We start from the raw sequence: 16265 nt of genomic DNA, 5'->3' as shown, positions 1-16265 counted from the left end.
TAATAAAACGTATAAATAAATAAAAGTTTGTTTATGTGCACGATGACCAGTGCTGGAAAAAGAAATTAATTAAACCAAAATTACTAATTCTCAAAGAATAACTAATGGTCTATTATTTCCTGTTTTATAGCACATTTTTGGTTTTAAGGGCTTTTAATTATTTTAAATATAGTGGCATGGTATGGGCATTTATTTTGTCATTACACGTAAGGGCATTATTTGCACCCACACTGGCAATCAGAGGCCACAGGGCACTGGCCCCACTGGTTCAGTTAGTTATCTGAAGCACTCACTGCTATTAAAAAAATACTGCTTTTGCACAAGTCGTGGTGCTTTATTTTCCAGCTGCTGTCACAGCCACACCTTACATAAGTGAAGCTTTTCTCTCTTTAACAACACCTATGTCTGTCTTTCTCCACACACATACACACACTCCGGGGCAGTTCCTAGCCTTGCAATTAGAGTCCATGGCAAAATGACCAAAGTGCAGTAAATTGGAGAACACATATCCTAAACTAACATGCCACAACTTTTCTTTAACATGCTACAAATATATAATTTATAATTAACGGTACATAATTTGTCATTAGTATTGATTCCCTTCACTGGAATTAAAAAAAATACACGTTAAGCGTTTTAGACGTCTACGCACTAACTAGGCGCCCTAGTTAGAGCACAAGTGCGGATATTGGAGTGCGCCCCCCAGCCGACACGCCACTCTCCACTCCGTCGCATGCTTTGTGCGTCACTTCTGTAATACACGCGCCGTCTGCGCTCGCTCGCTTTCTGCTCCGCTCCCGCAGCTCCGCTGTAAACCGGTTTATTAACGTTACAGATTAACTACATTACTGCGCTACAGACATGGCGGCGGCTCCCGCAGGTGGAAGAAAGCGAATCCTGAAGGAGGAAGATATGACGAAAATCGAGTTTGAGACGAGCGAGGAGGTGGATGTGACTCCGACGTTTGATACGATGGGCCTCCGGGAGGATCTGCTCCGCGGAATCTACGCCTACGGTACAGGCCGCGGATCGGAGCCTGGCTCCCGGACACAAACACGGTCTCCGACCGCTACTCCTGGCTTTTACAGGGTCGAGCAGAAAGTCCTGTCGCACTTAGAAACACTAGGGAACACGTAGTGGTTCATATTAAGTTGTTATTAGATGGTATTTGTCTATTTAATAAGTAACGTGATGGCTTTCTGTGGAGTTGTTAGCACACTGGCTAACGTTAGCTAGTTAGCAAGCTGTGTTGTTAGCTTCCGCCTGAAGCAGCTATGCTAACAATGCTACACACTTAAAAATGATTCTTCAAGGGTTCCTAAGTTAAGAAAGTGGTTCTGTTTAGAACTGGAATCGGTTCTATATAGAACCATTTCATGCCTAAATGGTTCTTTGCATGGTAAAATGGTTCTTCCGATTGATGGGAAATGTGTTGTAGCTATGTAGCTAACTTGGTTGTGTGTAGAACCTCTTTGAACATAGGTCTGTGTAGCACCAAAAAAGTTCCAAAAAACCTTAAAAGCGTGACATCGTAACAACTGAAGAACCTATATGGTTCCATTTAGAACCAGTTTCAAAAAGGTTTATTTAGCGCTACACACATTCTTAAGCACTCTGGAGAACTATTCCACCATGCAAAGAATCATTTAGGCATGAAATGGTTTTATATGGAACCTTTGAAGATCCATCTTTTTAAGAGCGTAGAAATCATGCTTTTGTTGTGAAGGATGGTTACTGTAGTTGTGAAATTAGATTTGTCTTGCTTAGTAAAACCATTCCACATTTTAATATTGCTACTCGTGAATTTAAATCTAAAAGTTCAGAGGAGACATTGGTTTTGGCCAGTTTATGTGGCTCCAGATATTTGGAGTGAACATATCTGTCTTTACCTATATTTACTAAACATTTTCCAAAAAGTGAATACTAGAACAATGTGCAACATAAATTAATGCTAGGATTTAATAATCATTGGATATCGCAAAGCCAGACTTCTTTAAAATGTTTTGATATTTTATATTCAGAGGAAAACAGATCAGCAAGAAAAGTTAATGTTCCAGCAAACAAGAGATGGCTGGAAAGAATGTATAATATTTTGATGAACAAATTTGAGAGGCCAGTACCATTGACATCCTTGTGCAAAAGCTTACCATTTGCAAGTTTACGCCAAGGTTTTACAATTAGAATAAATCTCAAACAAAAGTTTTTCCTTTTTAACTTATTTGCATCTTGCTTCAGTATAAGTAAAAATGCTAAATTTTATAATTTGTATCTAATTTTATTTTAAATCCTGAATTGAATATTTACAGAAGGACCATAAAAGCCATGACATTATATATTTTGTCTCAGCCGTGTTGTTTTTCATTGAGTGAGCATACAGATTTTTACTGCTTATCACATCTTTTAAGGTGTACTGCTTCATACATGGACGGATCATTTTCGTAATGTAACCTCTGATCATTTCTTTAGGTTTTGAGAAACCATCAGCAATCCAGCAAAGAGCCATCAAGCAAATCATAAAGGGGAGAGATGTGATTGCTCAGTGAGTTCTCCAACTTTTTTCTGACTTTGAAACTGTTTATTTGTAGTTTACTTGCTAAATGCAAGTTAAACCTCTTTTAATTCTTGGAGATGTAGCTGTTTCAGCTGTACGTCTAACCTCATGGCTGTGTTTTTTTTTTATTTTTTATTTTTTTCCCCCGATCAGGTCACAGTCTGGTACTGGTAAAACAGCCACATTCTGCGTGTCAGTCCTGCAGTGTCTAGACATTCAGGTATTTGAGCATCAATTCTATTTTCATTGCTGTAGTTGTCCACTCACATAAGTGAGACTCAGATGTGTTTTATCAGTTGCTTATTTGAACCTCTGTTTATTTTTTCCTCTGTACAGGTGCGTGAGACCCAAGCGCTAATTTTGGCTCCTACCAGAGAGTTAGCCGGACAAATCCAAAAGGTAACATCAATTTAGCAATAAATTACATGTTAATACATTAAATGTGTCTAGTATTTACTGTCCAGCCAGCTTTCACAACTCTATAGTTCCTTGTCAGTGTCTTATAGTGCCTGTCCTTTGTTTCAAGGTGCTGCTTGCGTTGGGTGACTACATGAACGTTCAGTGCCATGCCTGCATTGGTGGCACAAACGTAGGGGAAGACATCAGGAAGCTGGACTATGGTCAGCATGTGGTAGCAGGAACCCCTGGCAGAGTGTTTGGTGAGTTGGCTTGTATTTCTCTTGGCACATTACACTTGGAGGTACAAGTTTTAAAATTTTTATAGATGATAATAAGACAGGCTCTCTCACACTTTCTGACTGATTTTGTTCATTTTTTTGGTAATTGAAATATTAGGGATCACACACTACACAATCTGTAAGTTGTTGCTGAACTAAACAGAACAGTCTCCCAGTACTAGAAGACACAGATAGCAAAACAAACATGGATGTATCAGTTTGCTCATACTGATGTTTTTTTAAGTACTTTATCAATTGACAGTTTTCATTTTTTTCAATCTGTTCGCTTTTTCTTGTGCTCTCAGTTTTCATGAGTTATTTGTGGAATTCATTCAGATAAAGTTAAATCCAGACTAGGGGTGAGGAATATGACACAAATATATCATGATACATAGACATTTTCATGGTGCGTTTCAAGGTATTATGACAGTTAGAAACGATGCTCTAGAAGTGGCACATTTAAAAGCCATCAAAACGTCTGAGTACACTGACTTTTACTCAGCATTTCACGTAATGTACTCCTCTAAATCCAATTAAACAGAATGATTTATGCTCCATTTTTATTGAAACATGCATATGGTCAGTGTTCTTTAAACATAACATGTTCAGAGAAACATATTGTTCATCATGATAAAAGGTATCAGTGTAGTGATAAAATATTGATTATATTTTCAATTGCCTACCAGAAAAAGGCTGAACAAATCAAACATGTTTAACATATTCTGACTGCTCCAAAACTCAAAACCAATGACTTATACTGCCTTGAAACATATAGACGAGTAACCCCCCAGGGCTGATTAGGCCCATATGAGAATGGGGACTAAAATTTGGGTAAAATTGTGTTTTGTGACCCTGGTTTAATTCATACCCATGTGAAATGTACAGCAAAAAATTAAACAATCGAGTATAGAAATATTTAACAATAAAATAGGACATAGGTTAATGCATAAAATATAGAATTAATAAAATATTTTGACAGATTTACTGATTTATAAAATCCTTTACTTCCCATAGATATGATCCGCAGGAGAAGTCTCAGGACCCGTGCTATTAAGATGCTGGTTTTGGATGAAGCTGATGAAATGCTCAACAAAGGCAAGGACTCATTTTAAACTAGAGACTACTTGTTCTAAAATTACATGAACTGAGTGAGAGCACAGTAGTTAGTATAGTGACCTCTTGTGGTCTCATTCCTCCCTGTGTGTAGGTTTTAAGGAGCAGATCTATGATGTGTACCGGTACCTGCCTCCTGCCACTCAGGTGGTTCTGATCAGTGCCACCCTGCCGCATGAGATCCTGGAGATGACCAACAAGTTCATGACAGATCCCATCCGTATTCTGGTCAAACGGTAAGGAACAAAATGTTTGCTATCTCTAACACATAAACACTAATAATCATCTATGTTACCGAACTTAAAGCTGCATTTATACAGGATGATTATATTGATATTGTATAGTATATTTTTGACTTTCAGTAATGTCTCTTAGTAGCCTTTTTAACTCTAGCTGATAGTCTGCTCATAGTCTGATCTATTGAATTATGAATAAGAATCTTCCCACTGCCAACTCATTCTCTCACCCTTAGAACACCAGTGAAATTGTAGTAAATTTGAGTACTCATGCTGAGCACTGATAGGCTTTCCAGCATTTGTGTTATTTGCTTGTTTTATGCACATTCTCCTTGACAAGGAATAAAATTTAAATGATGTTGCTGTGTGCAGTGATGAGTTGACGCTGGAGGGCATTAAGCAGTTCTTCGTGGCCGTGGAGAGAGAAGAGTGGAAGTTTGACACACTCTGTGACCTGTATGACACGCTCACCATTACACAGGCAGTCATCTTTTGCAACACCAAACGAAAGGTGAGTATCACACACCCTTGCAAGAAAGGTTTTATACAAAGAAAAGAGTAATGTTCAGTGATTGAAACAAAAACAAAAATGAATCACTATTCATGTGCATGTGCAGAACTTATTATTAACAGTTACTCTAACCATATTGCTAACAGGCTAAATATTGTGCAATTTGTTTGTCATTATGTAAATAAGGGATTCTTCTTGATGACAAGACCCTCATATACAGGGCAGTCTTGAGATTAGTCAAATATTTTGTGATGAGAGAAGACAAACTCCGAAAAAAAATCTTTTTTGTTAACTTTTGGTCCACATTTTCCCAATATTACTGTTCTTTCAATCAGTAAATGGAATAGTATATCAGGATGAAAGAATGAAACATGCATAGGCATACATTATTTACATACTTGCTGAGACTAATTTAAAAATTGACAAAACATATATTTAGATGCAGATTGGGTCTGTTCAGCTCTCGCATTCAGTAGGAACTTATTAATAAATTGTATTAATATTTAGTTGGACATGTCTTATGTAAACTTGTTCTTAGAAAACAAAAGTGCATTTATGCTGCTTTAAATGTGAGTAAAACCTGCCTGGTGAAAAAGGACTAGAAAGGGCAAGGACATGAGAATGCAAGAAAACAGTTTGCATTCAGTAGCGTTAAACTTTGCTTTGTGCAGAGTTCATCTAGGTGAACTTTAACCCTGCAAATTTGTGAGTCTTGGAAATGTCAGAAGGCAAGAGGGCGAGCTGGGGTATCTTTTTTCTGAAAAATACTAAAACTGTCACTCACAGTTGCAAAAAAAAAACAAAAAAAAAAAAAAACAGCCGAACTACTTAACTAGATAACATTAACCGCTTACTGAGCTTTACATTCCCTCCGAACCCACCTTATATCTGTACTGATTGTACTCACCTGACTTTTGCTCCACTCTTGTGAAGAAAATGGCAAGGCGGCAGTCCAGTGTGACCATGGCTTTAGACCTTTTTATTATTTTATCTGGAAGTGATTTATAGGCAGTAAAAGTGTGATTTTACCAAAACCATATTTACCAAAAAATACAAGTAAGAACAGTGTTTGCTTAGCAAGCTTCTGATGAAACACAAGTATATTTATTTTCTTTGGTTTAAGTAGGCTTCCCTGTGGCATTACTGCGTTACATTACTGCTGTGCTATAACAGGTTATTAAAGAAAAGTGCCATTAATCCCAGCTAAGGGGTTCCTCTGTAGGTTAAGAGCATCCTCTCAGGCAGTATCTGTGACACCTTTTACCTGTGCATACTGAAGATGTGCTCCAGCGTTTAATTTATTTTTTTCGTGGCTATGTGTGTACGTTTAGTCAGGAAATAAGCTCTTGTTCTGCCACATGCCCTGTAAGATTCTATTGCCAGTAGGCAAATAGGAGGTGTGAATGGATACATGTATATGGCACATGCTCTCACAAATTTATTCACTAGTGGGTTGCAACCGGCAGTTTGAAAATCACTGGTCTTAAAGCGCATTGGGTTTTTGAGTAATCTCAAATAGACATACATGTGGTCTCTAGCACGTATGTCATGATTTGGGCATAAAGTTTGCACAGTGCCAGCCTGTCTGATCTTTACTTCATTGGTGTGTTCTCTTGAGTCTTTGATCACTGGTTCACTTAGGTTTTCCTTATTTTATGTAGGTGGACTGGCTGACTGAGAAGATGAGGGAGGCAAACTTCACTGTGTCTTCTATGCATGGAGACATGCCACAGAAAGAGAGAGATTCTATTATGAAGGAGTTCCGATCTGGAGCCAGGTAAAACCAGCCTGACAAGCTGAGGCTCTTTTTAGGCAGGGCCACATTTGTGTTGTGGGGCTAAGTGATTGGTATGGTAAAAAGAGTGCTGTCCACCCATTTTGTCCTGACTGTGTCTGTTTTGAAACTAAGTACTAGCACCTAGTATGTTTATATATGTGTGGGAGAGTGATTTAGGTTATAATTAAATGAGGTCACATTGCAATATTTTATGATTTTGCAGGAAATGTGAAATATGCAGCTAAACTATTGTCTTAATTACCCTCTGAATGCACCCATTTTCTTGCTAGATTGACAGTTAATTCTATTTGGGAATAGTGTATCTTAAAGTATATTGATAACACATTAGTAAAGTTGACGTAACATGGTGAAGGATTAAATATATAACTAAATAATATTAGTTTTGTTGAATCGTTTAGTATGCTTTTATTTATCTGAACACCCAAAAACCACATGTGATTAGTTAAGGTGCTCATAGCACACGATTAAGCATTCAGTGATTTTGGTTAGATGTTCATTTGCATATTTTATATTACTTTGACTGTCAGTATTGTTGGTTGACTTAGTGAGGCCAATGTAGTGAAATGATTGAGGAATGACATTTTGCAGCTCAGTTTCAGGTTAATAGTCTGAATGACATGTCAGTATCTGTACGCTTCTGGTCCTCATGCACTGATGGTTGTTTTTTGTTGTTTTGTTTTTGTAGCCGAGTGCTAATCTCTACAGACGTGTGGGCCAGAGGGTTGGATGTGCCTCAGGTCTCACTTATCATCAACTATGACTTGCCCAACAACAGAGAGTTGTACATCCACAGGTATGAATGCTTTATCAAACACACTGCAGATAAATGAATTCCTAAAATTATGATTGCGAAAAAATCGTGAAAACTTGGGAAAAACTAAACAGATTGGAGTTTACCTCTTAAATTAAAATTGAATGTCTTGTCAGAATATCTCTGTGGAGAACCTTAAGCAGTCGTATAATGACCTTTCCCTTTGCAGAATTGGACGATCAGGACGTTATGGCCGCAAGGGTGTGGCAATCAACTTCGTGAAGAATGATGACATCCGCATCCTTCGTGATATTGAGCAGTACTACTCAACACAGATTGATGAAATGCCAATGAATGGTACGTTACAGTCCACTTGCTGGTTGCATTTACAAAAACAGACTATTTTGTTACTGAAGTACTTTTTAAAAGAAAAATAAGAATTTAATAAATGATGTAGTATAAAACTGTTCTCTCATTGGGTGAGAGGGTGGGCTTAGGGTAACTTTCTGGCAGACTATATCAAACATCCATGCATGCCTAGACAATTTCTTCTGTGCCTCTCTTGTTGGAGTCTTTGTCTTTAGTCATGGTTGTTTGCAGAAACAACTATCATGATCTCATTCCATCAGACCTTTTGCATTATTTTTTCTTTTTTTTTCCCTCAGTGGCGGACCTGATCTGAAGTGGTTATTCGAGTGAGACTCTGAGGAGCCTTTTGGTTTCATCTGGACACATTACTTTTTTTTTTGAGTTGTTTTAATTTACTTTTGTCTTTTTATGTAGGTTGAACCCAATATGTTCATGGTGGATTGCTCTCAATATGCATTTACTGTGAGATTTTGTAAATAAAGAAACTTTGTTGGAATCTTTCTCATGTTTTCATTTTATGTCTTGCTCAAAAGCAATTTCTGTGAAAATTATTGAAAATCCCATTATTTTTCTCTTAATGTTTTAGTAGGGTACCCTCATTCTTTACTGTGAATCTAGTGGATGACCTTTAACCGACAACCTCTGTATTTACAGGCATGTCTCTTTCAATCAAATCTCCACTGGAGCTTCACTCTTAACTCTTGATCTCACAAAGTAACTGCAGGACAAGTCTGTCTTAATACTCTTGCACTGCAGGAGGGAGCAAATCCCTCAATGCTCTCAGCAGCTTGTATGTTGCAGTCTGTGAATGCCTGAAGGTGAACTGAGAGGGGAAACATCCTGTAGTGGTATTTTTATCCAGCAGGTAAATGCATTATGCAGCGGCTGGTCTCAGGTGGTCACTACTGGTAAACAGTAGATTAAATGGGTTTGGTGATGAGCAGTGAGTATATTAGGTTGTGCTGCATTGCTCCAGGTTCTTAAATCTCAGTTCTATAAAGGCTGCCTCTAAATTGGCTACCAGTTACATATTCTAAAATAATACTAATTTTAAATGATTCTTTCAACCTAATCTAGAATTGTCAGTTCTGTATCATAAAGCTGGTTACCATGGATAACTTGGATATGTTTATACATTTATGTCTATTTAGAAAACAATCAAAAACCTACTGAGATTGATTTTATCAATATTCTTTATTAATATTTTTGATTTTCTTTGAGTTTTCTGTTACTTATACAAATGGCTTATCTTATATTGAGTGTTGTCAGAAATATCTCCTGGAAACTGAATAACTTAATGCTGGTTTGACTGCAAATTACGTAAATGAAGGGTTGTCCCTGATTTTTGACAGTTATTTATTCATTTACTTATTTACTTATCACAAAGTCCCATAAAAGAACCTGGCTTTCATTGCAGCTGGTGAAACATGGTGACTGTAAAATCTGCAGCAGGGTTATTTGTAGATCTGTGCTGCACCAGCACTATTATTTTGTAACCTTGGTTTGATGAACTACCTCATTCATGACACCTGCACCCTGGTCATCCCCCTGGAAGTGGTGGATGATGTTAAATGATGGTGGCCACTCACTTAAATATACAGCAACAAGACAGATGAGTGTAGCTGGGCTTTGTCTTTGATGTCACATCCAGTTGCTGAATATATTTGAATTAAAAATGGGCTTCTCCCTTTTTTTGAAGTTGTTTAGCCAGCACATTGCTTTAATTCAGAAAAGCTTGTGTTCTATTATGTGAGCAAAATGACAATCACTTTCAGACGACTCGAGAGTTAAATTAAACCTAGAAAATGGATTGAAAACACTTTAAGACTTGAATTGAAACTCATCATTCATCTCTAATTTGAATTCTTTAGAACTGGATATGATTAAATGGAGCAGACCCCAAGTCTGAATCATCTTAATTCACTCTTTTTGAACTGCGTAGAAGTGAGTGCTTGATTACCTTTGACTGAGTGGTATGTGTTCCCAAGCACAGGGTGATTGACGCTGGTTTAATTGTATTAAACTTGACAGCACAAGCAGCCATGAGAACCACAATTCCTTCCCAGAACAAAGACAGAAACTAACCCATACTGTCTTGTTACAATGCTGCCAATTAATTCAATCAGCTTAACTGAAAGCATTAGTTTGGTGAAAAATCAATTTTTACAATCGTTGTACTGTTGCGGCTCCACAGCAGAATTGGATTTTTAGGTAAAAATAAAATAATCCTCCTTTGCAGTAAAATAAAGCTCTTTTTTTTTTTTTACAATAAATGGTCTCAAAGGCTGGAGTTAATGTATATCTGGTAATTCACTAACGTTTCGTGAAGGCTGGCGCGTAAACTGCTGGTCACCATAGCAATGCAGATAGCTAACAGTCCTGCCTGGCTAATAGCTAACGATAAGGCAAAGAGAGAGATTTAAGACGAACATCGAGAATTTGGAGAGGAATTGACTTAGCCGCATTTATAATCACTCAGTTGGTTTTCTGATACGTTTAATCTGCAACGAGAAACTGTCACTAAAAAGTCATGAAGCTGAAGTCAGCTTCTTTTACGAACTTGTGCTGCACTATTTAAGATGGAACGGGAAAATTCGAATAACTGCTTTTTGCCCGTCGGTCTTCACTTTTGTTTATTGTGTAATGTAATTTGTAGACAGTCCCTTAACTCTATCGGCGGTCGCGGCGGCCCATAGAAATGAACGTGTGCCGTGGTTTTTAAACGGCAAACCTTTCCGACTTCAGCGAAGTGGTGGCTGCTTAGTTTGGATGTCAGCAACAAAAAGTCGAAAGCTGTTGAAGAAAGAAATCCGAATATGCGAATATGAAACCAACTATAGCGCAGTCAAGAAGCTGGCGGATAAGAAGCGACTTCAGCCTCGTAAAACGTTGAACGTTGAGAGAAAACCGGCTGTAGCTAAACTAGCTTAGGTTTAAAGCAGAGCAAAGTAGGTCTGCGTCTTCGTTTGTATTATATTTGTAGCCTATACTAGGACATTAGCACACACTGAGACATATTTACAGCCAAGATGGTAAAATGGACATAAAATGTTGTGGCTCCCAAGGTGGATTGATTTCTGTTGAGAGAACAAAATGGCTCTTCTTAACATTTGGAGAAGTGTCTGTTGAACATTTGGGTCACCGACCCCTGGCCAAGACGTTTGGTGTCTGAAAGTCAGTTCTTTAGTTTTCTCTGTAAGTTAGCTACAAGGCTAATATAGCTAGCTAACAGAAGTGTACTGAAGAATTTTCATGCAAATTTCATGCCTAAATCATCACGCATTTGACCCAACCCCTGTTCAGTCGTGAAATACTTTCAAATAAACATGCTTATGTGGTTTCTGACACTGTATGCCATTCTGTATCTATAAATGGACAAACGTAGCTAGTCTACGTCGCTTAGCAACCGTTGGCACCCGTATTCAGCCCTTAATGTTATCTATACTTTTACTCAGTTTTATAGCTAACTATGGAGCCCCGGAGGTGACGGAGGTAAAAAAAATAATTCGAGTGAACGTTTTGCAGTTCGTACGCACGTTTTCTTTTATTCGTGGTCACGTTATCTTAAATCGTTTTCTTTACTTCCTGGGTAGGTTTTTTTTTTATTCGTGATCACGATTTTCTAATTCGTTCTCTCGTTTTCTTTTAATCGTTCTCATGCTTTATTTTTAACTGAACGCACATTGTTTATTTTTTTATTCGTGCGCAAAATCAATATAGTAGATACAGGTCGTGTTATTTGTGCTGTGCAGGAGTAACTAACAGCTCCCTGAGACTGTCTGACGGGTTTTGATGTATTAGACTGATGAGATAATGAACAGAGATGCTCATCAGGTCTGATTTTAGTTTGGGGCGTTATGAGGAAACTGCCAGTGCAGCTGCACGTTGGTGGTGAAATGACGGAAGACAATAAACCATAACCAAATCTTCACTAAACTGCACTTTCTAATGATCACATTTAACAGAGATATAGACGCTTAGCACTGTTTCTGCTCCCGCGACAAGAGCAAATTTACAGGAAGAAATGCTCAGCGTCAAGGTTTCAACAGACTCAAATTAAACACACACAGAAACATTAATGTGGGATGAGGTCAAATGGCGAGAGATTTTAACAGATCTATGGATTAGATGTAGATATATTAATGTGAGGATGTTGAAACGCTGATCATTTCGTCCTGTAATTGTGTGATGGTCTCTAACAGCGCAGCTTGACGCGAGAGCAGAAACACCGTGGGTGTTCGGTTTGCTGTGAAGAGGAGCTGCAGTTTCCTCATAACCCCCCAAATCAAAATCAAACCTGATGAGCATCTCTGTTCATTATCTCATCAATCTAATGCATCAAAACCCGTCAGACAGTCTCAGGTAGCTGTTATCAAAACACAAATAATGTGCGTTCAGTTAAAAATAAAATTAAAGTTTAATATAAAATATAAAATAAAAACATGACCGCGATTAAAAGAAAACGAGAACAAATTAGAAAATCGTGATCACGAACAGAAAAAAAACGTACCCACTAAGTAAAGAAAACGTGCGCACAATTAAAAGAAAACGAGAGAACGATTTAAGAAATCTCGACCACGAATAAAAGAAAACGTGCGTACAAACTGCAAAACTTACACTTCGAATTAATTTTTTTTTAAACTCCGTCCCCTCCGGGGCTCTGTAGACAACAGCATGTCATACAGTGTTAGAAATCACCTAAGCAATTTTTTCTTACCTAACAGTTTGACAAGTGTGTGATGATTTAAGTATACAATGCTCAATGCTAGTTAGTGGTCATATGCTTCCAAGATACATATCGTAGGGAAGGAGTCTGTGTTCCTTCAGATCTTTATATCATACTTCAGTATATTGTTAAGGGAGTTCTTACGGTAGGGGTGCCCAGTCCTGGTCCCGGAGATCTACCTCCCTGGAGAGTTCAGATCCAACACGCCTGGCTCTATTATTCAGATGCCCCTGAAGGCCTTCATTACGTGGATCCAGTGTGATGGACGAGGGTTCGAGCTAAACTCTGCAGGGTGGTAGATCTCCAGGACCAGGATTGAGCACCCCTGTCTTATGGTCATGTTTTGGATCGTGATCTTACTAAAGGTTGTAGTTCAAAAACTGGTGACAACTAACACTGCTGAAAAAACAGCACAGGCCAGCATAAATTCCAAAGCTGGTTTGGGCTGGTTCATATTGGTTTAGCTGGTCACCCTGCATGGTCGTGCTGGTTGACCAGCAAAACATAACATATGCTCATTTTGCCGGTGAGCAGTCGTGCTGGTCTGTGCTGGTTTTAGCAGGGAACATATGATTTTCAGTCTATTAAATCTATTAATCTATCAAAACACGATATGACTGAACAGACTATCATTCTTGTTCACAGAAATGTATAGCCAGAGTGTATTTTACTAAGTGAGTCTATCTGGAAGCCATAATGTCCATAAATGTCAGATATTATGTATATAGCAAATAAATGGCCCTGGGAACATATGACATATGAACATATTGATAGGGATGTCCCCCTTGTAGCTCCACTGTAAATATAAAGAATTTAACTTTGCTTGGCTGATTGACTACATTTGGGATAAGGGAAAACTGTTCAAGTATGATTGACATATTTATTTATTTATTTTGTATGGGTTCATGCAGCAGTTGATGAGTCATAAGTCCCCAGTGCTTGATTTGTGAATAATTAAATTGACTCTGTATAGATACACAATGATGAGGCAGCAGTGAAATGTCTTCATCCATCAGGATTGCAAAGCTCGACTGAGTCATAGCAAGATTTTCTGGCGTGGCGAATTAAATGTGAAAATACAGTACTCATTTTATTGTCTGAAAAAAAAAGTACAATTCTCTCTGTCCAGAATTATGACATGAGTGCTCCAATGTGGCATGGATGATGGTCACTGTATTATTAACAACGTGCAATTTGCCTGCCTGCTTTAGTAATTATGCACTCTGTCCAGCAGACGGATATGAGCTGCCAAGTGTGATCCATCTCCTGAGCGTCAGGCTCATTCAGAGTGCATCGGAGGGTAAAAAAAATGCTGAATACTTTCTTTCCTATTAGCATAGAGGACAGCAGGACCACTGTTCACCACTGGCTCAGTTCCTTAGGTGAGTGAAAGGAGGGAGAGTTGCTTTTCCTTGCAATGCAGACTCCGTGTGAGTGTACGTGTTTGTATGAATACACAGCCCACACAGAGTCACCTCACATGGGAAGAATCTTCCTCATAAAAATCAAAATGAGAAAATCAGATCATAAGATGCACTGACATATATTGTTATTGTTTCAGATTTATGTGATTTTAGACTTTCGATTCGATCATCAAAGACACATCTGGTGTCAAAGTTTTGCTTCTTTAGTTTAAAACTGAAGTTACTAGGCTAAAGAATGAAATCCCCCTTTAATCATTTAATTATTTCATTTGAATAATTAGCTAGCATGAATTACTGTTGTGAAAGCAACATGGCATATAGTTTTACACAACATAATAAAGTTGTTAACTAGTGCTTTTGATTTAATATGGATTTTAGGTAAAGGTAAGGCTATAAATTAGGCAACAGGTCAGTTTAAGGAGAAGTGTTAGCATTTTTCTGGCTGTTCCGTAGTTGAATTGTTGTTAAATGCCGGCGTTAAAATGTTTGTATGTGTGTTTGTATATATGTATTGGTAAATATTTGAATATGTCCAAGTCCACCTACCGCTAGCTCCATGTTGAGAACAGTAGCCTTTATTGTTGTAGTACTAGTCCACAAAGTCTTGGTCTTAAATGATTCTTCATTTGTCCAGATCTTGGCCTTGACTCTGACCTATGATACTAGTTGCTGTACAGCAGACATGTCAAACTTGGGACCTTGCAGGCCAAAGTTCTGCAGAAATTAGTGTTTATCCCCATCTAATGCTCTGAATTCAGTTAATGAAGACCTTGCTTATTAGCTAATGAGCTGAATCACTTGTGTTTAAAGAGGCAGTGTGCTGAAGTGTTTTGGCCCTTGAGGACGGGAGCCTGACACATGTGCTGTACAGCCTGACCACAGAAACTGAACATGTTTGCAGGAAAGATCCTGGGGCACTATGGGAAACGTAGTGACATCACTCGATCATAACATTTGTGCTGTATACTTTAAAGTTGATACGTTGAAATGGAAAACACTATAATTTATGTATTGAATTTTTCCCCCTCGATTATTTGGATCTAGTGATGCTCTTGACATTAATTCCATTTAAGCTCTCTAAGCAGTACCGTTACATCCCCTACACACTTTGGCAAAGGATTTTGGTTAAGGGAACCTCAGCCGATAAATGTCTTCATTCAGAACATCATGCAGCGTAATATTCAAACACGAATCTTCAAGAGACGTAAAATGACGGATGGCTAAACTTTCCTGCAAAGTGTTCACTCCTCCCTGTGCAGTCTGAAGTCTCCTTCCAACGGAGCATTTTCACACCTTGTGTCCTGGAATCACTCTTTAAATATGCGTGCAGTCCACTTTGCAGGGAACTACTGGGGCCTTTGAAATGCTGCTTTGGTGTAGGTGTTCTATCTCAACACCAGGATAAAGAAGCATCTGGAGAAAATCACTGCAGACCCTTCCCACCCCGTGTTTCAGAGAAGACCGTCTGGTAAACACTTACAGGCACTAAAAACACAGGTAAACACAGCACTCAAGAAGCTTCTTTCAACAGGCTATTTCATTGTAAAAGAGCTTATTTTGCCCTTTTGTGGGGCTTCTAACTTTGTTGTAGGAAAAGAAAAAAACAAAAAATGGAGTTATGTGCCTTTGATATGACATTGACTGTAGTTTGCACATCTTTTATTAGTCATGTCCCACTTTATAGTCATGTCCTGCCTGATTTACTGTATATAAATGCTCTCTATATTTAATTTACATGCTGTGGAAATCTATAGTTATGCGATTCCTTTTGCTATGTATATATAATTACTATTTCTATATTGTCACCAGTTCCACCAAGACACATTCCTCATACATTGCAAGTGTATTTAGCCATCGAAGTGATTCATTCAGTGTGTCTATAAAGGCTGCCCATCTGCCCCCACACTCTCAACACAAATGTAATCACCGCCTCCCTCAGTCCAGTGCTCTCCAGTGGCGTCATTCATTACTGATCATGCTGTGTATGTCCAGCGTGTGCCCTGTGCGGTTCCTCAGCTCAAGCCATTCCCACACTCTCTCCACAGGTGGTTTCTTATCTTCTCCCGCAATAGCCTAGCAGACTTGACCTGTGCCCTGCCCAGCAAGTGG

General features: G+C 38.4%; 1 protein-coding gene across 1 annotated transcript; it reads left to right on the top strand.

Moving 5' to 3' along the window:
• The first annotated feature begins 753 nt into the window (after positions 1–753).
• eif4a3 (eukaryotic translation initiation factor 4A3) lies at positions 754–8506 on the top strand. The gene is made up of 12 exons (XM_036586829.1): positions 754–1015; positions 2467–2539; positions 2705–2771; positions 2888–2950; positions 3078–3210; positions 4243–4323; positions 4436–4577; positions 4950–5088; positions 6750–6865; positions 7572–7679; positions 7867–7994; positions 8303–8506. Exons 1-12 carry the CDS (start codon positions 862–864, stop codon positions 8317–8319), a joined length of 1221 nt encoding a protein of 406 aa, XP_036442722.1. The 5' UTR covers positions 754–861; the 3' UTR covers positions 8320–8506.
• The last annotated feature ends 7759 nt before the right edge of the window (positions 8507–16265 follow it).

This window comes from Colossoma macropomum, unplaced genomic scaffold, assembly GCF_904425465.1.
Source record: "Colossoma macropomum unplaced genomic scaffold, Colossoma_macropomum, whole genome shotgun sequence".
Classification (NCBI taxonomy): domain Eukaryota; kingdom Metazoa; phylum Chordata; class Actinopteri; order Characiformes; family Serrasalmidae; genus Colossoma; species Colossoma macropomum.
The sequence above is the reverse complement of the archived record's forward strand: the minus strand, read 5'-3'. Positions and strand labels throughout refer to the sequence as shown.

Excerpts from the sequence above, each read along its gene's own strand:
- eif4a3 (XM_036586829.1), top strand. The coding sequence starts at position 862 with ATGGCGGCGGCTCCCGCAGGTGGAAGAAAGCGAATCCTGAAGGAGGAA. Across the intron at positions 5,089-6,749 it reads TTTGCAACACCAAACGAAAG|GTGGACTGGCTGACTGAGAA; the intron begins GTGAGTATCACA and ends TATTTTATGTAG. Across the intron at positions 7,680-7,866 it reads AGAGAGTTGTACATCCACAG|AATTGGACGATCAGGACGTT; the intron begins GTATGAATGCTT and ends TTCCCTTTGCAG.